The following is a 25,757-nucleotide window of genomic DNA, read 5'->3' as shown; positions in this document are numbered from 1 at the left end:
TCTAATGAGTTTTGTCTATGCAATGAGTGGTCACCTGGGGTTGCCACTGAAGAACACGCTGACAGGCAGACTATGATGGGGTTCTGGCACGTGCTACAGCATCAGGCCAGAGTAGACCTGGAAGCCGGCAAGGAGTAACTCCATACTCTTACAATGGCTACCTCTCTCTGAATTTTTATTAGCTGTGATATAGTTAGAAAATTATAGCATCACAGCTTAGTTGAAAGCAATTTCAGATTATGTTTCAATAAAACAGTTGCTCAAAAAAGAAGGCATAATCTCAGTTAAATATAGTGGAGACTGTGTGTTGAATTATATGTTATTGTACCACCAGGTGGTGCCAAAATGAAGCTACAGAAGCAAATCCTTACAAGCCTGTTTGTCAGCAGAAAATAATTGAGCATGTTACTCTGCAGCAGGGCCTGCATAAAGCAACGAAAACAACCAAGGAGATTGTTGAAACTACTAAAACTGGATTAAAAATAGTCCCATGCATCATTAAAACCTGTAAGAATAGCCTGGAGAAATCATCTCTTCCATTTTTTTTAAATCCTTGAATTGTTGTGATGAAAGATCACTTAAATGTTTGGTGAAATCAAATCATTAAAAAAAATCACTCTTTATTATTATTGTTTCATTAAAGAAAGAACATTAAAGAAAGAACTTTTCCTCAAATTACTGGAAACTGATGTCACTAAGAGGAAGAATCGGAGTGGAAGTGAGCAGCCACCCAACCTGCACACACAGCAGGATCAATAATATATAAATAAAAGGAAATCTGTCCAAGTTGAATCACACCAAAGAATAACTGTATGTACCACACTCTTAATAAGAGAGCAATCTTCATATGATTTAAATACAATAATGAATGAACAAAATGTTAAACCTGGAAAGCTTGTCCTCACCTACTGTTACACAAATTTGTTCTTTTCATTAAAAAGGATTAAATGATTTGAAGGGTCTCGAATTAACATGCAGATTTACACCAAAATGGGCCCGAGTAGCATAATCTCATTGTTAGCTTTAGCATGGCATTAGCCCAGCAGTCAGTTCTAAATGTTCCCTATAGAATGTACTTTAATTCTAACTTCATCTCATGACCAATTTAGAAAAAGTCCTCTAAGGCCTGCTTCGATGTATGCAAACTACATGGAAATCCAGTTCCAAGCTCGATTCAAAGTAGATGCTAATTTTCAGATCTGATATTTCTCTCTGATGAGACAAACACAACTCGTCTTCTTTAGTCGTTCATCACCTTAAATAACCCTGAAAGTTTGCATCCCTTCATGTTTATTTATGCACTCCAACAGAAAAAGGAAATATACAAATATAATCTAAGAAATAAAGAACAAATCAATCATGTTTGGTTTCACTTTTGCAAATGATAAAAGTAATATACCAAAGGTATATTAGGTACATTTATGATATTGAGCCTCTTTTATGCAGATATAGAAACAAAGAGTGGTAACTATGGGGGGCATTTCTGATGCTTTAAGAGGTATTTCTTTTCTGGAGGTTTCCACCAGCTCACGTTTAGGTCATCAGATGTACCGCCCAGGTTATTTGTAATCTGTGTAAGAGAAACAAAAATGTAATGGTTATATCGAAACTTAAACACTCATTAGCCACTTAATTAGGTACAGTTATTCAGCTAGTAAAGCAAATCTAATAATCCAGTTACATCTGTTAGCTAAGAACAAGAATCCGAGGCTACAGTTCACGCAGGCTCACCAAATTAGGCCAAAAGAAGATTAGAAAAATGTTTTCTGGTTTGATTTGTCTCAGTTTCTGATGCGATATTCAGAAAGTGTAAGAATCTGAGACTTTCCGGGAACACCCTGGAAATTTTAGTGCTAGGTAGCATCATTTAAACACCGCATTGTCCCTAAATGTTGTTGCTGACTGTGCCTATCTACTGTATCCACAGTTCACTGTATTCAAATGGCCTCTACAGCATGGGTCCCAATCCCAAGAGGGCCGGTGTCCTGCAGGTTTTAGATGTGTCCTTGATCCAACACAGCTGATTTAAATGGACAAATTACCTTCTCAACATGTCTTGAAGTTCTTCAGAGGCCTGGTAATGAACTAATCATGTGATTCAGGTGTGTTGACCCAGGGTGAGATCTAAAACCTGCAGGGATACCGTCCCTCGTGGACTAGGATTGGGGACCCCTGCCATAAAGAATTAAAACTCCCTGAAGGCAAAAGAGTCCAGCTGAGTACTCCTACTCTGTATGTGATAAACTGTCCAGTGAGAATAGATGGTCACCTTTAAATTTTGTACAAAAGAGTGTAATAAAGTTGTGTCCATTTAAAATGTATGTTGACGTTACAGTGACCTACAGAGTTGATATTCAATCCACCTCAAAAACGTCTGGCAGATGTTTTCATTGCATAAACTTTACTTGGCATTTTATGACTCTTCACAACTTACCCATTTCAAGACAGACTCCCTCACACCCGGGTCTGTCATGTCCACATCAGCACTGAGCTGCATTTGCACCAATGTCTTCTTTCGCGGAGCTGGTAAGGTTATAAATTCCTCTTTAATTTTAGTTCATCATCATTTCAAATGCTAACAGTTGTAATTATACAATTATACACTAATTTTTAAATGAAACTTTTTGTAATTTCTTGTTCTCTACATTTTGATAAACTACACTGTAATATAAGTGTAAAACCTCAACAGTGCTTTCCAGTTATGTCTGCCTTTAATTTTCTTTCTCTAATCACCAGAAATCTTTTTACGTGTACAATAAGAGTGAATTTTTTGGGGGGTCAATTTAAAATCAAGCTCCCAAACACCTTTTATTTTTTAATAACAGGAACTGGTCCTTCCAACTTTCTGCCACTACATTGCACTGCAGATCCCACAAGGTTTACACACACTCTTTGAAAATGATTATAAGTAATGTTTATAAATAATAATAATAATAATAATAACAATAATAATAATAATAATAATAATAATAATAAACCCAATATATACCTTGATAGATAACATTTTCTTCGATTTAGGAAAACAAATTTAAAAAGTGATCAAAATTACTTATTTTGATAGTACAGGGTTAGTCATCACTGATAATGATTTTGACGTCAGAAAATTTTTAAAAGGTTATCATACAAATCACGGTTTGTGGTTTATGACAGAAGAAAGAAATGATTACCTGTGTAGCAAATAAAGGGCTGTTTTTCAGCATAGCGCCTTTGGACCATCCCAAGAAGATTGCTGCTGACCTCAAGCACACCACAATCGCTGAGTTGAGCTGACGTTAACACAGAGAGTCCCCAGGGTATGAACGAGGGTTCGCTTCCATCAGACCACCTCCAGGACATCCTCGTCAGGCCGTTCCACACCTGCTGGTTTGTCACCAAGGCTTGCAGCAAGTCATTTTCCTGCTGGTTCCGCACTCGGGCCAGATCTGTGTGCGTAGTCCTGCAGTAGCTCTGAGCAGAGAGCCAGTCCATGGTGTTGGTGACCAGGACAAACCTTTCAGAAACGTCAGTGGCAAGTGCTACAGAAAAAAACAGATGTTTGGGGAAAAAAATGCTCAGTTAGTCAGCAGAATAATTTTAATATCTTGAATTACATAATGATTATGATCCCGGGGTGCACAATGTTAGATCAAAGGTTTCCAGAATATTATAAAACAAAGTGCAAAAAGTTGCTGTTTTGTTTTTTTTGCTTGTAATTGCTTCTAATGTGCTTGTTTGGTGTCATAATTTCTGATTTGGTTCTTTATAATTTTCTCACTTTAAGGTTTAAAAGAGTGACTCTCGTTTCAAAGCGGGGGGAGACTGTGGTATGGACTGTGGCTCACACAAAAGGTAAAAAGCACAGAAAAGTGTTAAAAATCTTACCAGTGTAGCAGAAGAAGCTTAAAGTGGAGTTGCACGGTGTAGCATACCATCCCCCTGTTGCTGACATGCTTGCACAGGACTGAACACTGGGCTCACCACTTGCCCAGTTCCAGTATGCAGGTTCTCCTTCTTTGTAGTCATCATTTTCACACAACTGCCCATCTCTGCTTATGTCAGACTCATTAACTGACGTAGTTTGTTACTCCAGGGTATCATAGTTGAGAGGGCACGCGTGCCACAGCTGGCAGGCGAAGGGTTAACTGATGGCACGACCATAACTGGACTGGCCATCGGGCATACGGGCCATTTGCCCGGTGGCCCGATGGTGATTTTTCATTTTTATGGGCCGATGGTTTTTTTTTTTCTTGTTGTTTTTGTTGCTGTAGTTGTTGTTTTTTTGTAACGGTGTAAACAGTGAAAGGTGGTGGATTGGCCGGTGGATGAGGGAAAGGGGAGGCAGGAGGAGGAGAGACCCGAAGTGGCTGCCGGTCCGAGCGTCAGGTGAACTGAACTTCAGGTAAGAAGTTATGACCTGCAGTCTATCTGGCTCAGATATAAAGTTTAGGTGGCGTTTATTTTGTGCTAACTTTTTACAGTCAGTTACAATCACTCATACTGCGCACTAGCTAGCATGCACGGAGTTTCTATACAGCTGGGTGGGTGCTATGATGTTACTGATAGTGAACTTTATTCTATTAATAAGGTTAGTTAGTAGAGTTGCCAACCGTCCCGTAAAAAACAGAATCGTCCTGCATTCAGAGAAAATATTACGCGTTTCGTATTGAGCTGAAAAGGAACACAGTTTGTCCCGGACTTCAGCTAGAATGGAAAAAGACACAAAGTTATTCTGTCTTTACGCTGTCAGCTGCCTCTTCTTCTCTCATTCTCACCTGCTCCCTCTCCTGTTTCTACTTCAATCATGAAACTGATCAATGATCAGCTGATCGTCTCTCTTGTTTGTTTATCGCCCACTTTGCACCAGAAAGAGGAAACCAGCGGATGTCGCGCTAAACAACAGCAGCATGTTTAAGCTTGATCAGCTGTTGTTAGAATTTATTTAATATTAATTTCTAGTATCAGCTGATGTTTGCTGGAGCCACAGCTGTAAAAGCTGCTGGTCATGATATTGGTTTGGTTATCTGGTGAGAGGGAAACATGAAGATGAAACCAGGAGATGTTCTTACTGAATCATCAGAGCTGAACAGGTGATGGAGAAACAGGTTTACCTTTTAGGTGACATGAATGAGTTGAAGGGAAGTTATGAACTGTTTCTGAGAGACAAATAACACCAGGATCCTTTTCTACGTACACATTAAGATGTGTATCTCTGTATTAACAAACATGCAATATTGGCCCAGTTTATTTTTCTTATTATTGTTGTGATGAGACCATAAAGAGCATTTGCATTTTCTGTTGTACAGTTCATTTGCTGTTATGGAGTTCGTTTTATGGATAAAAGTTTCTTTTTTTTGTTTCAAAATAGCTGATAACTATTCGCTGATAGCTGCCAACATCTGCAAACAAATGTAATTCTGTCACGGTTCGCGAGGCAAGCCGTGTGATGTTATTAAAGGACCCAAGATGCGGCACCACTGAGGTGAGGAAGCTTTATTGACAGTGAGATAATAAACAAAGAAAAGGGCGGTGAGAAACAGAATTGAAAACACTCTAAACTGGGAAAACTAAAACTTAAACAGCAAAACCTGCACATGAGTGAGGGTACCTTGCAGGGAGAACAACGCGGGGAGAATGCACAGGAAGACGGAGGAAGATACACAGACAAACCAGCAATGAGGACGAGGTAACACACACTATAAATACACACACCAGGAATCAGGGGATGGGAAACAGGAGGGGAACACACCTGGGAGACATCACAGCTGACGAGGCAGGGGAAACGTAAAGAGAACACACTGACATCAGATAGGGACCTTCAAAGTAAAACAGGAAACACAAAGACACGCAAATACACCGACTCAGAGACTTCGATTAAACACAGAGACCTGACTACACAAGAGGGGATACACAGGCAGGGGTGACACCAAACAGAGAGAGCATAAACTAAACCCTGGGAAACCAAAACACAACAGTCATAATTAGGGAAGGGTACCGGTATCCGGTGCCATGATGGCACCGGTTCTGACATAAACGGTAGTAGCCAGACCGAAAAGCAGCGCACATTTCCAGGTACGTACGTTCTTTTAGAGCAGAGCTACAGATTAAAATGCCCAAGGCAAAGCGGTCAAAAGTCTGGCTGTACTTCACAGCAAAATATGCAAACTCAGCAGCCTGCAACAAGTGCTTTAAGGTGATACTGTGATACTGTCAAAGGAAGTAACACCTCAAATCCAATGAAACACCTGGCGATGCATAGCGTTTTTTTTAAAGCCGAGAAATGCGCCGTATTTGATAACTTGCTGCGAGACCTCACACCGTGCACATCTACTGCGGGTGTGGTGCCTGTTATCGGACCCGGAGTTAGCAACGTCCCCCAAAAACCCAAAGAGTAGAGTCCTGGCCCCTAGCCCTGCCAGTGTAGCAGAAATGATGACGGATGATGATGGCAGCAGCAGCCGTTCTTCTCTGCGTGAGTAGCTTAATGTTGTTCGTGTGTAATTTACGTTGAGTAAGCTAACCACGTTATTACATTAATGCATGTAAGGTGAACTAGCAAACATCATCATAGTTACATGCGGCTGTCTTCTTGTTTGATGGCAGATACTCCCTTCACCCTGGCCAAAAAGGCTAAAATGACCAAAGAAAAAGTGGAAAACAGCTAAACATAAGAGGTTTTTGGACAACGTTTGTGTTTTTTTCCATTGATTAAGCACTGCTTCCACCCAAGAGTGATACCATATATGCCCTATAGCTGCAGAAAAGGCTAACATTGTTATCTTTTAAAAAAAAAAAAAAAAACAGCTGAACATGAGAGGTTTTGGACCAATTTTGTGTTTTCCATTCTTTAAGCACCGGTTTAAGCACCAGCACCGTTTCAAAAGTACCGGTTTGGCACCAGTATCGGATAAAACCTAAACGATACCCATCCCTAGTCATAATACATAACAATGTCAAAAGTAAAAGTACAAAAACCAAAAACACTGGGTCACCAACCCAGGACCCTGACAAATTCTATAAAGTTGTTCTATATAGTGTGTAACTGTTAATATAGAGTGTTTATTTATTTATTTATAAATTTATTGCTAATGCAATTATATGTTATTGTACCACCAGGTGGTGCCAAAATGACGCTATAAAAGCAATCCTTTCAGGCGTGTTTGTCAGTAGAAAATAATTGTAATGGCATGTAACTCTGCAGCAGGGCCTACAAGAAGCAATGAAAACAACCAAGGAGATTGTTGAAACTACTAAAACTGGATTAAAAATAATCCCATGCATCATTAAAACCTGTAAGAATAGCCTGGAGAAATCATCTTCAATTAAGAAATTTGATTTAAGACGTCCTTGAATTGTTGTGATGAAAGATCACTTAAATGCTTGGTAAAATCAAATCATAAAATATCTCCAACAGAATTCACTCTTTATTATTATTGTTTCATTAAAGAAAGAACATTTCCACAGAAATCTGGGAATTTTTGTACTTTTCCTCAAATTACTGGAAACTGATGTCGCTGAGAGGAAGAAGCCAAGTGGAAGCGAGCAGCCACTCAACCTGCACACACAGCAGGATCAGTAATAAATAAATAAAAGGAAATCTGTCAAGCTAAAGTTGAATCACACCAAAGAATTATTGTATGTACCACAGTCTTAACACAAGAGAACAATCTTCATATAATGTAAATACAATAATGAATTAACAAAATCTATTCCTCAACTACTGTTACACAGATTTGTTCTTTTTATTAATAAAGATCATTTGAAAGATCCCCAATTAACATGCAGATTTACACCAAAATGGGCCTGAGTAGCATAATCTCATTGTTAGCTTTAGCATGGCATTAGCCCAGCAGTCAGTTCTAAATGTTCCCTATAGAATGTACTTTAATTCTAACTTCACCTCATGACCAATTTAGAAAAAGTCCTCTAAGGCCTGCTTCGATGTATGCAAACTACATGGAAATCCAGTTTACTTGAGCTCGATTCAAAGTAGATGCTAATTTTCAGATCTGATATTTCTCTCTGATGAGACAAACACAACTCGTCTTCTTTAGTCGTTCATCACCTTAAATAACCCTGAAAGTTTGCATCCCTTCATGTTTATTTATGCACTCCAACAGAAAAAGGAAATATACAAATATAACCTAAGAAATAAAGAACAAATCAATCATGTTTGGTTTCACTTTTGCAAATGATAAAAGTAATATACCAAAGGTATATTAGGTACATTTATGATATTGAGCCTCTTTTTTGCAGATATAGAAACAAACAGTGGTAACTAGGGGGGGCATTTCTGATGCTTTAAGAGGTATTTCTTTTCTGGAGGTTTCCACCAGCTCACGTTTAGGTCATCAGATGTACCGCCCAGGTTATTTGTAATCTGTGTAAGAGAAACAAAAATGTAATGGTTATATCGGAACTTAAACACTCATTAGCAAATCTAATAATCCAGTTACATGGCTGGAACTCAGCGCATTCAGGCATGTAGTTCAAACTGAGCATGAGAATGAGGAAGAAAGGGGGTTTAAATGACACTGAGCGTGGCATTGTTGGTGGTGACAGACAGTCTGGTCTTAGTATTTCAGGAGCTGCTGATCTGCTGGGATTTTCCAACAATCCATAGCTAAGCTTTACAGGGAATGCTCTGAAAACGAGAAAATATCCAGTGAGCTGAAGTGCTCTGGTTGAAAATACCTTGATGTCAGGGGTCAGAGAAGAATGAAAAGACTGCCTTGTTACATCAAGTTATGCAGAAGAGCATCTCTAATATATTAAAGCAGCAGAAGACAACACTGGGTGCCCCATCTGTTAGCTAAGAACAAGAATCCGAGGCTACAGTTCACGCAGGCTCACCAAATTAGGCCAAAAGAAGATTAATAAAATGTTTTCTGGTTTGATTTGTCTCAGTTTCTGATGCGACATTCAGAAAGTGTAAGAATCTGAGACTTTCCGGGAACAGTTCACTGTATTCAAATGGCCTCTACAGCATGGGTCCCAATCCCAAGAGGGCCGGTGTCCCTGCAGGTTTTAGATGTGTCCTTGATCCATCACAGCTGATTTAAATGGACAAATTACCTTCTCAACATGTCTTGAAGTTCTTCAGAGGCCTGGTAATGAACTAATCATGTGATTCAGGTGTGTTGACCCAGGGTGAGATCTAAAACCTGCAGGGACACCGGCCCTCGTGGACTGGGATTGGGGACCCCTGCCATAAAGAATTAAAACTCCCTGAAGGCAAAAGAGTCCAGCTGAGTACTCCTACTCTGTATGTGATAAACTGTCCAGTGAGAATAGATGGTCACCTTTAAATTTTGTACAAAAGAGTGTAATAAAGTTGTGTCCATTTAAAATGTATGTTGACGTTACAGTGACCTACAGAGTTGATATTCAGTCCACCTCAAAAACGTCTGGCGGATGTTCTCATTGCATAAACTTTACTTGGCATTTTATGACTCTTCACAACTTACCCATTTCAAGACAGACTCCCTCACACCCGGGTCTGTCATGTCCACATCAGCACTGAGCTGCATTTGCACCAATGTCTTCTTCCGTGGAGCTGGTAAGATTTTAAATTCCTCTTTAATTTTAGTTCATCATCATTTCAAATGCTAACAGTTGTAATTATACAATTATACACTAATTTTTAAATGAAACTTTTTGTAATTTCTTGTTCTCTACATTTTGATAAACTACACTGTAATATAAGTGTAAAACCTCAACAGTGCTTTCCAGTTATATCTGCCTTTAATTTTCTTTCTCTAATCACCAGAAATCTTTTTACGTGTACAATAAGAGTGAATTTTTTGGGGGGTCAATTTAAAATCAAGCTCCCAAACACCTTTTATTTTTTAATAACAGGAACTGGTCCTTCCAACTTTCTGCCACTACATTGCACTGCAGATCCCACAAGGTTTACACACACTCTTTGAAAATGATTATAAGTAATGTTTATAAATAATAATAATAATAATAACAATAATAATAATAATAATAATAATAAACCCAATATATACCTTGATTGATAACATTTTCTTCGATTTAGGAAAACAAATTTAAAAAGTGATCAAAATTACTTATTTTGATAGTACAGGGTTAGTCATCACTGATAATGATTTTGACCTCAGAAAATTTTTAAAAGGTTATCATACAAATCACGGTTTGTGGTTTATGACAGAAGAAAGAAATGATTACCTGTGTAGCAAATAAAGGGCTGTTTTTCAGCATAGCGCCTTTGGACCATCCCAAGAGGATTGCTGCTGACCTCAAGCACACCACAATCGCTGAGTTGAGCTGACGTTAACACAGAGAGTCCCCAGGGTATGAACGAGGGTTCGCTTCCATCAGACCACCTCCAGGACATCCTCGTCAGGCCGATCCACACCTGCTGGTTTGTCACCAAGGCTTGCAGCAAGTCATTTTCCTGCTGGTTCCGCACTCGGGCCAGATCTGTGTGCGTAGTCCTGCAGTAGCTCTGAGCAGAGAGCCAGTCCATGGTGTTGGTGACCAGGACAAACCTTTCAGAAACGTCAGTGGCAAGTGCTACAGAAAAAAACAGATGTTTGGGGAAAAAAATGCTCAGTTAGTCAGCAGAATAATTTTAATATCTTGAATTACATAATGATTATGATCCCGGGGTGCACAATGTTAGATCAAAGGTTTCCAGAATATTATAAAACAAAGTGCAAAAAGTTGCTGTTTTGTTTTTTTTTTTTGCTTGTAATTGCTTCTAATGTGCTTGTTTGGTGTCATAATTTCTGATTTGGTTCTTTATAATTTTCTCACTTTAAGGTTTAAAAGAGTGACTCTCGTTTCAAAGCGGGGGGAGACTGTGGTATGGACTGTGGCTCACACAAAAGGTAAAAAGCACAGAAAAGTGTTAAAAATCTTACCAGTGTAGCAGAAGAAGCTTAAAGTGGAGTTGCACGGTGTAGCATACCATCCCCCTGTTGCTGACATGCTTGCACAGGACTGAACACTGGGCTCACCACTTGCCCAGTTCCAGTATGCAGGTTCTCCTTCTTTGTAGTCATCATTTTCAGACACTGACCAGCCCCAATCTCTGTACAAACCTAAGTACACAAAGGGACCACCAGACCCCACCAGACCTGCTAAATCCTCCAAGTCCTGCTCATCAGTTACGGTTGCCAAATCAGTGTACATGTCTCTACAGTACTGCTGGGCAGTGAGCCAGTCTTTAGGGTTGTTGATAAAGTGGTACAGAGGACGTTGGTAAGAGAAGGTGAAATGGCACAGACCTGTGTGTAATGCCAAAGATTAAAAAAAAAACTTTTGTATCACAGCTTTTATGCCTTCTACATCCGTCCTTCAACACTTCAGTATTGATGTAGATCAATTAACTTTAAAGGCAAGAGAGAAAATGTACTCACCAGAGAATAGAAAGATGCAAAACATCTTCTTCTCCATGGTCTCTGCTTTAAGAGAGCTTAAAGTATACTCATAAAAACACAAAAAGGTGGATTACATTCAAATGTCAGGCAAAAGATACACAATAATCTAAGCCGTCAATAACTCCAACCTGTGAAGGAGACAGCTCTGATGTGAAAAGCTGGATGCAGCCTTCTCTTGAATCTGCAAATTCAAAGCAGGTGTCTGCCTGGATTTGCGGCTCTTATGTCCTTGCAGGTAGATGCAAAAATCTACTTTTGTTCAAGAAAAAGAGTTTTGCATGTCTGTGACCTCTAGCAAACTCGGACACGTCTCAAACATAAAAGGATTATATTTAACAGTAAGAATTCATAAACAAACTAATTCCACAGTTTTCATCATCTCCACTGAGAGATTGATTGATTGATTGAATCTTTATTTTGAACATGTTAAAAAAGTACAACAACATAGAATTAAAAGAGACAAATAAACAAAGCAAAACAAAAAAGAAAACGAGCAACCACAACTACAAATATCTGTCATGTTCAAAAAGGAGCAGGAAGAAGCATGAGCTTATTTAATCCCACCCCTTTTCCACTATCTAGTAATTTATAGACTCCAGAAATACCTCCTTGCAATCACATTATATGTAATGTGTATTTTTTTTTACTGCTTAAACTGACAAGACTCTATCTCATTAAGTGTTCTTGATAATCTTTTATATTTTCCTTAAGACTGGATTATATCCATCATGTCGAGGAAGAAAGATGACTCGAAATACTGAATGCTTTCATAAGCAGTAACTTTGCCGTAACACCTGTACAAGATAAGAAAGTTTGAATATTGTGCTTTGCATTTGTTCAACATGTGCCAAGCATAACGCTGCAGAGACAATAACTTATCATAGATTTTCCTATAAGCATTTTTTCATATCAGAAGCAGGAGGACATAACTCAGAAGTCCTCGCTCTCTCATACAGGACAAATAATCCCTCCTGCAGCATTTAGCCTTAGTCAGAAGGCCTCTGTGAATGCAAAGCACATGGAAAAACACGTAGTCCTGCTGGGGATGACGCAAACATTTATTTAAAAAACAAATCACCACAAAACACTGATCAAAACATAGTCACAGCCTTAATCTGGCAATTTCTCTCTTTTTTTTTAAATTAACTAACAACAACCATAATAAATAAGCACTAGTAAACAAGTGAAGTAGGGTCAGACTCAAAGGCGTATGTCTCTCCATCACTGTACTGAATTAGTGAGCACCATTAAACATTATAACATTAATTACATTGTGTAACTAAAATACAATTTATATACAAATTCAGGTGTGGCAGCAGTGTTCTGGATCACTGCTGCGTTATGAAAAGGGCAGGATATACAATAAGACACTTTTGTCAAGCATTTAAGTGCATTAAGTTTGTCGCTCATTTAACATTAAAGATGTTTTTGTGCTTTTTGACATTTTTTGCCTCAATTCTTTTTTTTTACATAATTTTAACCCTGTAAAGCCTGAAACATGAAATAATTGCCAGCAAATTCTAATGTTTTGAGGCTGAAGTGTTCATTAAATTTAAAAATAAATAAATTAAATATCAAAGTTTTAATTTTTACTACATTTGGCATTTTTGTCTACAGTTTGTTTATCTTGAAAACTTAAATAAAGAGGGTTAGGGTTCAAAAATCATACTGATGTCTTAAAATGGTATGGACCAAATATAATACATTTGACTTTACAGGGTTAGTGTTGCATGTTTTTGAATGTGTCCCTGTATCTTCATCTCATCTGGCATTTCTGCACCTTATACTCCAATCTGCGTATTAAAATGTTTTATATTTCTTTAAAAAATTATGATTTGATTATGTTCTAAAATACACTCATCAAGCTAAAAAGAACCCGAACACTTTCTGTTCAAAGATGCAAAGATGAAGCTTAGTCAGGGCCAATTAATCCCAAATAGCTAGAAGAAATTAAAAATTGCATCTGAAACAGGAGATTGTGTTTTATTGTGGCTTCTTTCACGTCATGGATGATGATTGGTTAAAAAGACAATATAAAAAAAAAGAAGCATTTCTTGCTGTTAGTGCAACTTTTTTGTAGAGTCCCAAAAAAACATTTTAGAACAACAGCAAATGTATTAGAGAAAGGCTCTTCATTTAAGCACCACTGTCACCATTCACATCAATACTTCAAACCGTGAAACATTCAGATTTATATGTTACATAGAACCCAAATACCAAGAAAGCTTTAATATTAATATTCGAGTTTAGTAAAGATAAAACATCCCTTGCATCTTTAAAAAGCAGGTATAGGCTCTTCCAGTCTATGACTCATGATTGACAGTTGTGATAATCAATGGCCCTTTGTTTTTTCCTTCGTCGCAAACGCCCGGGCTGAAGAAGGGGTAAACTTTCTCAGAGAAAAGGCACCCAGTAAAGGTGTAGATGTGAGATCTGGCCTCCACGTCGAAGAACGACACGGTTCCCTCGTCGTAATCCGTAAAGACCCCCACAATCTCCGGTTTCTCCTTGAGAGGAAGACGGACCGAAGGGGAGTCTAAAGCTCGATACTCATCGCCGTTCCTCAAGCGCACTGTCCAGTAGCCGTTCTCTGGCTTGGAGGTGATCATGCCCTTCCTGTTGACAGACCCTTTGACCACGCCCAGATCCCAGAAGGTCTTTTGACCGACTGAAACCTGATTAAAAACCAAATATGAGAATGAGAGAGATCAAAAACGTGTTTTGCATTTCTAGGATTACTAGGATTTTATAATTAAGTAGTTCACCTGGAAGTAGAACCTCCCCGAGATGTAGCCTTGCTTGGCCAAAACACAGATGACAGGGTCGAAGCGTTGGGGGTTGTCTGGAACAACGTGAAGAAGCTCACCACGACCCGCTTGCTTCCCGTCAGCTGTTAAGACGATGTTTGGATGGGCAGTGTCCGGATCTAAAACCACGTCAACTAGAAGGTAAAATGAAAATAACTTTAGTTTATACAACTTCTAATGGTTGGTATGCAAATCAGACCTGATTGGCTTGCATATAATTAAGGTTTGTTCGCCAAAATCAGCTGAGAAATGCACCAGTCATCCTGCACCCATAATTTGAATAGAATAGAAGAATAGATACAAAAGTTAAGAAAGTTAAGAAAGCGTCTCTAAGCATATGACTAAAAGTATCTTTACAAGCATTCCTATACATAAGCACGCAAAACATGCATTTGCCTAAATATGACAGAATAAGACAGAAAGCAATGCAGTGCTATTTATTTATGCATTTAAATGTGTGCATACCTGCATATTTCTGCATCCTCTTCATCTCTGTCATAAGAAAAGTAAGATGATGAGTTCTGACATTTTTAAGAAGAGCTCCAGCTCAAAAATAAAAGGCTGTTTTTCCTGCTAAGCTTGTGTCACCTTCTTTCTTCAAATTTTCCATTTCATTCATGAGGGTCCGTTCAACTTTAGACAACGCTCTCCACACAGTCCCCACACAGAGCTCAGGTGGTATGTTGATCTCCATCCACTCTTTTGTGGGTGGAGGTGATGTAATAGAGGGCAAATGCTTTATAAGAGAGAAATAGAGCATAGAAAGTTTAATGCTGGCATTTAAAATTTAGTATTTTTATATAACAAAATGACAAAAACTAAATGAATTCCCTTAACACACATTCAATATTTCCTACATATAAAGATGAGATTTTTTTAAAATGTAATTAAGTGATGCCAAAGCCAAAAAAGTTTCAACCGTCATCAGTCTAACTCAAAGTCCTAGTTTAATGTTAACCTGCAGGAGGTGCAGGTGATCCTCAGTATTCTTCAGCTCCTCCATCTCCGTGTTTCTCCTCTGCAGCTCAGTGATCTCCTGCTGCAGCTCACTGATGAGCTCTTCCGCCCTCCTCTCCACTGCCTTCTGCTTCTCCTTTATCTCTGCATTCACTTCGGTCTGTCTCTCCTTGATGGTATGAATCAGAGACGTAAAGAGACGATCGCTCTCCTTCACCTCCATCTCTCCACTTACCTGAATGAAAAAGAAAAGATTAAGTTATGTGTTACATTTGCTGCTGTGTGATCATCTTGGTCTTTTCGATGGTCTGTTTCTGAAATCCTTCCCTGCTTTTCCTTGACAGCTCCACCATGACATTGAAACCACTGCCTGTCTTGTTGTATTACAACGACCTTTGGGTCCTTGAATTTTCATATGCATGTTCCTTTAATACAAGCAGCCCCTCTAAAACTGCTCTCTGGGACAGCTCTGGTCTGTCCTGCTGCACTATGTAGCCCATCACACTCCAAAAACTACACAGGAATGTCTCAAGAAGCCACATGGACTTAAGTCAGTAAATCAATCCCATTACGTGACTGTGCCATAGATAGTATAAAAGATGTGGGGGAAAAAATAGGACCTGAACCTAGAGACTAAGCCCATAGTCTCATCAGGAACGTGCCTACTAAGGTCACAGAGAAAGGGGGGGAAGCTGAAGGCTATATTTGCATAGACCTAAATGCAATCTGATGTCATGGGCCGTGTAGCCGAGGTTGTCTCTATTATGATTAATTATGTATCCTGGCGTTAAGTCTTCAAATAAAGGACCTGGAGGGAACCAACACAGAAACGGGCAGAACAGTTCCAGAGGGTTTCATACTGTGACTATTGTCTACATTATACATGCTTCTCTAAACCCTAACGCTTAGTTACGCTGCAATAGATGTAGGCTGCTGCAGACTTTCCATGATGCACTGACTGTTTCTACTTCACTCACCTTTTTCACTCCCTAAGTGTTTATGCACCACTCTGTATTTAGTCAACAATTTCCCCTAGGGATCAATAAATTGTTCTGATTCTGATTAAGCAGTATCATTCCAAGGCATTGCATACATTTTCACTGCTATGTACAGTGGGGCAAAAAAGTATTTAGTCAGCCACCGATTGTGCAAGTTCCCCCACTTAAAATGATGACAGAGGTCAGTAATTTGCACCAGAGGTACACTTCAACTGTGAGAGACAGAATGTGAAAAAAAAATCCATGAATTCACATGGTAGGATTTGTAAAGAATTTATTCGTAAATCAGGGTGGAAAATAAGTATTTGGTCACCTCAAACAAGGAAAATCCCTGGCTCTCACAGACCTGTAACGTCTTCTGTAAGAAGCTTTTCTGTCCCCCACTCGTTACCTGTATGAATGGCACCTGTTTGACCTCATCATCTGTATAAAAGACACCTGTCCACAGCCTCAACCAGTCAGACTCCAAACTCCGCCATGGCCAAGACCAAAGAGCTTTCGAAGGACACCAGGAAAAGAATTGTAGACCTGCACCAGACTGGGAAGAGTGAATCTACAATAGGCAAGCAGCTTGGTGTGAAAAAATCAACTGTGGGAGCAATCATCAGAAAATGGAAGACATACAAGACCACTGATAATCTCCCTCGATCTGGGGCTCCACGCAAGATCTCATCCCGTGGGGTCAAAATGATCATGAGAACGGTGAGCAAAGATCCCAGAACCACACGGGGGGACCTGGTGAATGACCTGCAGAGAGCTGGGACCAAAGTAACAAAGGTCACCATCAGTAACACACTACAACGGCAGGGAATCAAATCCCGCAGTGCCAGACGTGTTCCGCTGCTGAAGCCAGTGCATGTCCAGGCCCGTCTGAAGTTTGCCAGAGAGCACATGGATGATACAGCAGAGGATTGGGAGAATGTCATGTGGTCAGATGAAACCAAAGTAGAACTTTTTGGTATAAACTCAACTCGTCGTGTTTGGAGGAAGAAGAATACTGAGTTGCATCCCAAGAACACCATACCTACTGTGAAGCATGGGGGTGGAAACATCATGCTATGGGGCTGTTTTTCTGCCAAGGGGACAGGACGACTGATCCGTGTTAAGGACAGAATGAATGGGGCCAAGTATCGTGAGATTTTGAGCCAAAACCTCCTTCCATCAGTGAGAACTTTGAAGATGAAACGAGGCTGGGTCTTCCAACATGACAATGATCCAAAACACACCGCCCGGGCAACAAAGGAGTGGCTCCGTAAGAAGCATTTGAAAGTCCTGGAGTGGCCTAGCCAGTCTCCAGACCTCAACCCCATAGAAAATCTGTGGCGGGAGTTGAAAGTCCGTGTTGCTCGGCGACAGCCCCAAAACATCACTGCTCTTGAGAAGATCTGCATGGAGGAATGGGCCAAAATACCAGCTACTGTGTGTGCAAACCTGGTAAAGACCTATAGTAAACGTTTGACCTCTGTTATTGCCAACAAAGGTTATGTTACAAAGTATTGAGTTGTATTTTTGTTATTGACCAAATACTTATTTTCCACCCTGATTTATGAATAAATTCTTTACAAATCCTACCATGTGAATTCATGGATTTTTTTTTCACATTCTGTCTCTCACAGTTGAAGTGTACCTCTGGTGCAAATTACTGACCTCTGTCATCATTTTAAGTGGGGGAACTTGCACAATCGGTGGCTGACTAAATACTTTTTTGCCCCACTGTAGATGTGTAGATGTGTAGATGTTACTGAGCTTTATCTATCCAACAGTTAGTTAAGCTGAAGGAATATCTTACAGACATGAAGACCTGGCTGACCTCCAATTTGTTGCTTCCAAATTGAGATAAAACTGAGGTTATTGTACTCGGACCTAAAAATCGTGTGTTTTCATGTTGTCTAACCAGATTCTTAATCTGGATGGCACAACCTTGGAGTTGCTTTTGACCAGCATATGTCCTTCAATGCACATTGTGGCGGAGGTGTGGTCCCGGGCGCGGCTGCAGGGGAGGAGTGGTGCAGTGAGCTCAACGGGGCGGTGCTGGAGACGCAGGTGAGAACAGCTGATGGCGTTTTGAACTGATGATGGTTTCCTTCCCCTTTATAGTGACACAGGAGAGGAGCGGAGGGGGGCTGGAGATCAGCTGAGACCGACAGCTGTCAGACTGTGGTCGGTCATAACAAACAACAATAAATAAACTTGGCATCTGAAGACAAAGACCTGGGCGTGTGTGTGCCTGTGTGTAGTGCATTTCACACACATATTAAACACATATGTAAGACTGCTTTGTAGCATTTCCACAATATCTCTAAAATGACAAACATCTTGTCTCAGAGCGATGCTGAAAAACTAGTTCATGCTTTTCTTAAATCATACCCTAAACCAGGGGTGCTGAACTCCAGGCCTCGAGGGCCGGTGTCCTGCAGGTTTTAGATCTCACCCTGGGCCACCTGAATCAAATGACTAGTTCATTACCAGGCCTCTGGAGAACTTCAAGACATGTTTAGGAGGAATTTAGCCATTTAAATCAGCTGTGTTAGATAAAGGATACATTTAAAACCTGCAGGACACCGGCCCTTGAGGCTTGGATTTGGAAACCCCTGACCTAAATCCTCTCTTAGTTATGCTGCAATATGTGTAGGCTGCTGCACACTTTCCATGATGCAAGAAATGTTTCTTCTTCACTCACCGTTTTCACTCCCTATGTGTTTATACACCACTCTGCATTTAGTCATGTGTAATTATTCTCTGGTTTTCTTCCACAGAGTGCCTTTTGTCCTCTCTCCCTTCTCCCACGTGCCTCGTTTCCTCTATATATGTTATTCTCTCATTTGAGTTTTGCATGTGTGCAACATGCTGCATATGCTTGTCTGTGTTCTTCTCCGTGTTGTTCTCTGTGGTTTTGCATCTTCATTTTTGCACACTTTAAATACACCACCTTGCAACGGCAAGGGCTGCCCCTGGTGGCTGTTCAAAAATAAAGCAGGTTCCTCACTCGCTCCACATTTAGGAATGTGAATCTGTCCTATATACGGTCTATGGATTATACATCTTCAAGAACAAATTAGATCCACCAAGGTCCTACAACAGGGGTCACGTACCAGAATCAAGAAAAATAAATCTTTTCTAGTAACTTTATTTTATTCTGATCCACTGAGCCTCTTCTTGTGGTGAAGTCAGTGTCCCCGACTCATTTACTAGTCAAGTATTTCTCAGTTTGAACACTCAAAGCACTTCCTACTATAAATCTCACTCTCTCATTCACACATGCATTGATACAGTGGTTTTATCTATGCTTCATCTAACATTCACACTTTTACACTCTGATAGATCTATTAGGGCAGCGGTCTCAAACCTTTTTTGCGCCACGGACCGGTTTATGCCCGACAATATTTTCACCTTTAAGGTGTCGCGGATAAATACAACAAAATAAAACTAGAACCGGTACCGAAAAAAAGAAGATTTATTCATAACACACGTGAAAAGACCCAGGAAAACCGAGTAAACGATAAAAACGATAACAAAATAACGCTGAAAACCGATAAAAACCCTGAAAACCTTACATTTCACCTCAACTCTCGCAGCCCGGTACCAAACGACTCACGGACCAGTACTGGTCCGAGGCCCAGGGGTTGGGGACCGCTGTATTAGGGGACATTTGGGGTTTGGTATTCCACTCTACAAGTCAAGATTAATTCTACTCTTGGTCTAATTTCTGAACTATTTATACGCCTAGCCTCCTAAAGAAGTGGTGTTTGTGTAAAAGTCTCTCTAAGCTTTTACCAAACTCATGTCACACTTTCTAAACACATTTTTTGACTTTGACCAAAACAAGAAATCAGTAAGAGAGAATCCAACAAACCACATGACAGAAATATTTGCGTCGTGGCTCACCGTGCTGAGCTTCAAACAGTTTTTGATCTCCTCCCCTTTCTTCAGTCGCTCCTGGATCATCTGCTGAAAATCGCTCTCACTCTTCTTAATAAGGACCTAATCAGGCACAAAATAAATGAAAAGGCATTGCTGATTGGCATGACTACAGGAAGTTGAATCATTATTCATTTCCTCGATTCCTCTATTCCTATGGTCAAGTGTTTAAGTGTGTGTAAGAGGAACTATAGATTTATAAGTATACATAAAAAAAATGTTCTGACAGTTTAGAAAGTTCACCACACACCTTCCTCTCCGTGCTCTCGTCCTCTACAGAAACAACCTTGTGATCTCTGTGCTCAGTCTCAGTGCAGAACTGGCACACACACTTCTGCTCATCCCTGCAGAACATCTCCAGCAGCCGCTCGTGCTTCTTACACATCCTGTCCTGCAGGTTCTTCACCGGCTCCATGAGCTTGTGCAGCTTCAGGGTGACCACCCTCTTGTGAGGCTCCAGGTGGGATTCACAGTACGATGTCAGACACACCAGGCAGGATTTCAGTGCTTTCACCTGCAGGGACGTGGCGGCACAGACATCACACACCACCTCACCAGGCTGGGCTGAAGACAGCGGCGCGGCCGATGAGCAGACTATCATCTGTTTGAATGTGTCTGCGAGCTCTTTGAAAGCTATATTTATGCTTATTTCAGGCCTTGAAGGGAACGACCTGTCACACGCAGGGCACTGGCAGACATTAGTGCCTTCCCACTTGCTCTGAATGCAGGCTTGGCAGAAGTTGTGTCCGCAGGGAGTCGTCACCGGGTCTGTGAACACCTGCTCACAGACGGGACAGTAGAACTGTTTTTCTGGTAGCATGTTGGAGGCCATGACCTGCAGAACTGTAAATGAGGAAGTCAAATGATAAGCTGCAGGCAGAGGGAGTAAATGCAAATGTCTGAATGTCGTGATGAGAGGAGAGCTCGATAAAACGTATTGTTCATGCCCGTAAACACTACCAGAAAAAAATTATTTTAGCAACCTTGAGGCAACAAAAGGACTTTATTAACAAACGTTTAGCACTCTTGTGACTTCTGCTTGTGTGCTTGTGTGCTTGTGTGCTTGTGTGCGTGTGTGCGCGTGTCTGTGTAATTGTGTAAATATGTTGAAGCATGCACTTCTTGAAATTCAGGCTGCATACACCCTGCACTCTTCAGTGTGCTTAATGAATGAGTCATTGTTTCCCAAACTGACACACCCATTCTTTCCACATGTTATTACTGTAATATAATAATAGTCTACTCTTCCACCAAAATATCTTACTTAGAGATCAGAGGTATAATTATAATGACTTGCTACAAAAAGCACTTCTGAACTCATAAGTGTGAGACTAGTTTCACAAAGCATGAAAGCAGCAATTTAACCCAAGAAACATTAAAGACTTTTGTAATTTGTTTTTATTTTAAAGGCAAGACTGGAAAAATACATATGCAAAGTCATTTAAGGTGAATCCGGATATTTGGAAATTCTGCAATGAAATGGGTACATTTGATATTAATGGTTAAAATGAATACGTTTTTAATTATTTTGTTTAAGATAAAATGTATCAATTGAAATATGGTATTAAGTTACACAAGTTAACTGCTGTCATTTATGAGCAGTTACTCCGACAAGTCAGCTCTGACAAGTGTTCAGGTTTTTTTGTGGTTTGTTTGTTTTGGGTTTTTAGTCCACGTTGTTTCAGTTTCTTCATGAACGTTGCCAACTTGTCACCATCTCATTGGTTGGTCCTGCTTTGAAGCTTTACTCTTAGTGCTTTTTTGCCTCTATCATCATCTTGGTGTTTCCATAGTGAATGTGAGAAGTGTGATGACAGTCTGAGAAACCAAGGGTGACTTTTCTAGTAGAAATTGGCTCTTTAGAAATCAGAAAGATCATGTCCATCATTTATATACAGTATATGTTTCTGTCTTAACCTTCTGAGGTGTGAGTCCCTATTTGAGCCGACTTTTGTTGTGATTTGGCGCTATATAAATAAAATTGAATTGAATTGAATTATTTCTAACCCTTGTTGACCCTAATTTCACCCTTGCTCTATAATTCGGAGAAAGCAAAAACAGGCTTTGTTCCCTCTCTTGGTTCACATTTGTTGCCTAATGGACAAAATTGAAGAGAACAATTTAATAAAAAGTCCATTTTCTGATTGTCCCAGTTCAGAGTTGGGGTTAGACGTTAATAGCAGGTGGTGAGGGGCAAGGGCTGTGTGTTTTTTTGGGCTTCCCCAATCCGATCTGATATTAATTTGGCAAAGAGGGGAATAAAAGCAATGCACAGGCCATCATATGTCACTACTGGGCCTTGAGTTATAGGTATTGTTGCACTCAAGTTCTTCTTGTGTGTTAAGCAATTAGGGTTGGGGTCCTGATGTAGGCTAGTAGACGGGTTTAATCTAATGACTTAGATGTTAAAGGGTTAAATGCTCACAAACATAGTGGTGTTAGAAGAACTCCTACCACAGGAGAATATGAGGAAAGCAGCTCCTGAAGAAAACCCAACCCAGCAGTTATTACCAAATAACTACGATTAGTAAAAACTGAACTTTACACCCTTTGTTAAAGAACCAGTTTAGCTAAATTTGTGGTAAACAAATGAAAGTTTATTGCCCTTAGCTTTGCATAATTACTGCTTCTCTCCAGAAGTACCAGAATCAGCCAGCCAGCTCACTAATGTAAACTTTTCATATTATTTGTTTAACCTACTCCATAAACCAAGGTGTAAAAACAGCAGTGGTGGTTTCTTATCCAAGTAATGTGAAGCCACAGCGAGACACAGCCAACTTTTTACACCTTTTTAAAATCTTTATAGTGAGCTAAGTTTGACAACTGCTACGCAGTCACTACACAAAGGGATTTATATGAATCTCCCCAGCCAAGAACAGGCATTTTACTCCAAACTCCCTTAAGAACACATTCCAGCGCACACACAGTGAAGGCTTTTAGGCCATATACAGATCTAACTGGGTCAATCATTACAAACTTCAGTCATCATAAAGATTTATTCCATACTTGGAACAAGCTGATCGGGCAGTGAGTGGATTTTAACTACGCTGAAAGCTACAAAACTAAAGAGGAAGCAGCTTATGTAAAGGCACCAATTAAATGCATTCAGTTAACAAGTGCACAAACAAGCGGCTGTTTCTTTTTTAGAGGATAGTCTTAAGCACACAAGTGAAGCTTGTTACATTTCAAATGCAAACAACTAGCAACATTTTACATGTGTTATTACTATACTCTTTGAATACTCAGGATTTAGCTTTGTGCAGCCTATCTAAACAACTGTCCAATAAGGGGTGCACATGTGCTGTTCCTCTTTTGAATTAATTGATGCTCCTTGACCTGATCTGTTTCACAGTTTAAGAATTAAATAAAAAAAACTTTCTGCTCATACTTACAGCTTTTCTTCTGTAATGGAAGTTATCCAACCACTCCTGTGTTCTTACTGACAGCAGATCAGGTGACTCCTGCTGCATAAATTGGCATGAATAGATAACAGGACTAGCTGTTAAACAGGAAAATGTAACGTCACAACTGTTATTCATCAGCCCGGCCCTCCCACTCCTGAGCCCTGCTCCGGTTTCTCTTTACTTCCTAATCTTAAAACGGCAGCATTCTCAGCACAGCCCAGCATTAGTTACATACCACATGAATGTGCACGTTTAGCACATACTTTGTGTGCACAGGAGTGTGTAATAATAGTTTTCATACTAGCAAGGAGTGTGTTTACCTCATGGGTGTGGTGTTTAAGTCCAATGGTTGTCCAATGTTTTCTCCTCACGAAGGCCTTAGACAGCAGAATACTCTGAGGAACGCTGCAGAGCTTTGCACTGGTTAAAAGGACATGTTCATCTTTCATAATCAAACTTGAATAAAAGCCATGAGGAAGAACAGATGGGTACAGGCAAGGCTGGCTGATATCATCTCTGAATGGAGTTACAGTAGCTGTTTCACACCCACTGGGGCTCTTAGATAAAAACTGGAGCCAAACTGGGTGGTTTGAGCTCATTTTCAGATTAGTGATCATGTGACTGGCGTGTGATGGAGCTCCGACTTTAGAACACATTTACTGAGTGGTACAGTTTCATGAAGTTTCTTCTTCTACTCCATTTCAATTTTAACTCTATATTTATCCTACATATTTACTGCTTTATTATTTTAAATTGTTTCATGCAGATGATAAGAAGTGATGAGTACATATCCCATATGAAATATTTTAAAAGTACAGGGTACAGCTGCAAAGTATTGACAGCATTGTTAACTAGTAGAAGGATTTTAAAGGTGTAATGTACTGTGAAGTGATTTTAATACTTGCCTAATACGGTCAAATTTCTGCATAGCTCTAAGGTGTCTGGCTGCTGAATTTCCAATAAGCTGAAGCCATCCTGCTGATGATTTAGATCAGCGGTCCCCAACCCCCGGGTTGTTGAGGCTTGGGTGTGAAATTTATGGTTTTCAGGGTTTTTATCGGTTTTTAGCATTATTTTTTTAATCGTTTTTATCATTAACTGCTTCCCTGGGTCTTTTCCCGTGTGTTGTGAATAAATCTTCTTTTTTGGTACCAGTACTGGTTTTATTTTGTTGTTTTTATCCGCGACACCTTAAAAGCCGGTCCGTGGAAATATTGTTGGACAAAAACCAGCATGTGGCGCAAAAAAAGGTTAGATAATCTGGTATACAGAACGTTTAACATGTTCGATATGTTAAACATTCTCTAAAAGATTTAAAGGTTACAAAATACTTATGTAACTTTTGATATATTTTTAAGCAATAAAAAGCATTTGTGTTAACCTTATTGACATGATTATCAAAACTGAAATCACAGTCCAAAATGATGCCAAGCATCCTGATTTGCTCACAGTGTTTCAGAGAAACTGATGATAAATATGAACCAATTTTTTATCTTTGACTTTCTGGACCATCAACAAATATTTCTGTCTTGTCTCTGTTCAGTTCTTAAAAGTTTCCAGCAGTTCACATTTCATCAAGACACCTCATTACTTTGTGAACAGAGGTTAGATCATTAAAGGAAAGTGATAAGTACAGCTGTGTGTCATCTGCATTAGAACGCTACGATATGTTTTGATTCATTATGACAGTACCAAGTGGGACCATGTAAAAGTTAAAGAGTAATGGACCAAGGACTGACCCTTGAGGAACTCCTGATTGATTTTTTATTTTTGCAGATCTAAAACTGCTAATTGCACCATAAAAACGTTTGCTCTTTAGATACAATGAGAGCTAGTCAAGAACCTGACCTGTTAAACCAACTGAGTCATGAAGCTTTTGAATTAAAATGTCACGATGCACGGTGTCAAAAGCAGCAATGAGATCACCTAAGAATGAGACTTTCTGTCACCGTTGATCTTTAGATCACTGAGCTGTTTCTATGCTATGATTCAATCTGAACCCTAACTGGCACTTATAAAGTCAATAAGTTGAAAATTGCTTATTTAGTTGTTTGTAAGCATTTTTCAAATATTCCACTGAGGAATGACAGATTAGAAATAGGTTTATAATTGCTAATTATAAATAAATCTAGGCTGAGATTGCAGCACATTTGAGAGAAACAGGGAATGCAGTCTGGTTCTGCTGGAAGTTTCTTCCTGTTACAAGGGAGTTTTTCCTTCCTACTGTTGCCAAGTGCTCAAAGGCGGGGTTGTCTGATTGTCTGGTTTTCCTCTGTACTATTTTACCTT

At 39.7% G+C, this 25,757-nt stretch overlaps 3 protein-coding genes across 3 annotated transcripts; all 3 read right to left on the bottom strand.

The window, feature by feature from the left end:
• Positions 1-1,077: 1,077 nt before the first annotated feature.
• On the bottom strand, positions 1,078-4,168 carry LOC146522450 (uncharacterized). The gene is made up of 5 exons (XM_085154140.1): positions 4,162-4,168; positions 3,862-4,047; positions 3,168-3,515; positions 2,435-2,523; positions 1,078-1,570 (listed from the first exon to the last, which is right to left on the bottom strand). Exons 1-5 carry the CDS (start codon positions 4,166-4,168, stop codon positions 1,469-1,471), a joined length of 732 nt encoding a protein of 243 aa, XP_085010266.1. The 3' UTR covers positions 1,078-1,468.
• Positions 4,169-7,049: 2,881 nt separating this feature from the next.
• On the bottom strand, positions 7,050-11,720 carry LOC146522449 (C-type mannose receptor 2-like). The gene is made up of 5 exons (XM_085154737.1): positions 11,364-11,720; positions 10,866-11,231; positions 10,168-10,515; positions 9,444-9,532; positions 7,050-8,356 (listed from the first exon to the last, which is right to left on the bottom strand). Exons 1-5 carry the CDS (start codon positions 11,398-11,400, stop codon positions 8,255-8,257), a joined length of 942 nt encoding a protein of 313 aa, XP_085010863.1. The 5' UTR covers positions 11,401-11,720; the 3' UTR covers positions 7,050-8,254.
• A 694-nt stretch (positions 11,721-12,414) lies between these two features.
• LOC146522448 (E3 ubiquitin-protein ligase TRIM39-like) lies at positions 12,415-24,006 on the bottom strand. Its single transcript, XM_085154736.1, has 8 exons — positions 23,457-24,006; positions 20,315-20,907; positions 20,032-20,127; positions 15,150-15,383; positions 14,780-14,927; positions 14,657-14,683; positions 14,150-14,325; positions 12,415-14,059 (listed from the first exon to the last, which is right to left on the bottom strand). The coding sequence occupies exons 2-8, from the start codon at positions 20,894-20,896 to the stop codon at positions 13,688-13,690; spliced, it is 1,635 nt and encodes a 544-aa protein (XP_085010862.1). The 5' UTR covers positions 20,897-20,907; positions 23,457-24,006; the 3' UTR covers positions 12,415-13,687.
• Between the last annotated feature and the right edge of the window lie 1,751 nt (positions 24,007-25,757).

Source organism: Neolamprologus multifasciatus, chromosome 3 (assembly GCF_963576455.1).
Source record: "Neolamprologus multifasciatus chromosome 3, fNeoMul1.2, whole genome shotgun sequence".
Lineage (NCBI taxonomy): Eukaryota > Metazoa > Chordata > Actinopteri > Cichliformes > Cichlidae > Neolamprologus > Neolamprologus multifasciatus.
This window is presented reverse-complemented; position numbering and strand designations above follow the sequence as displayed.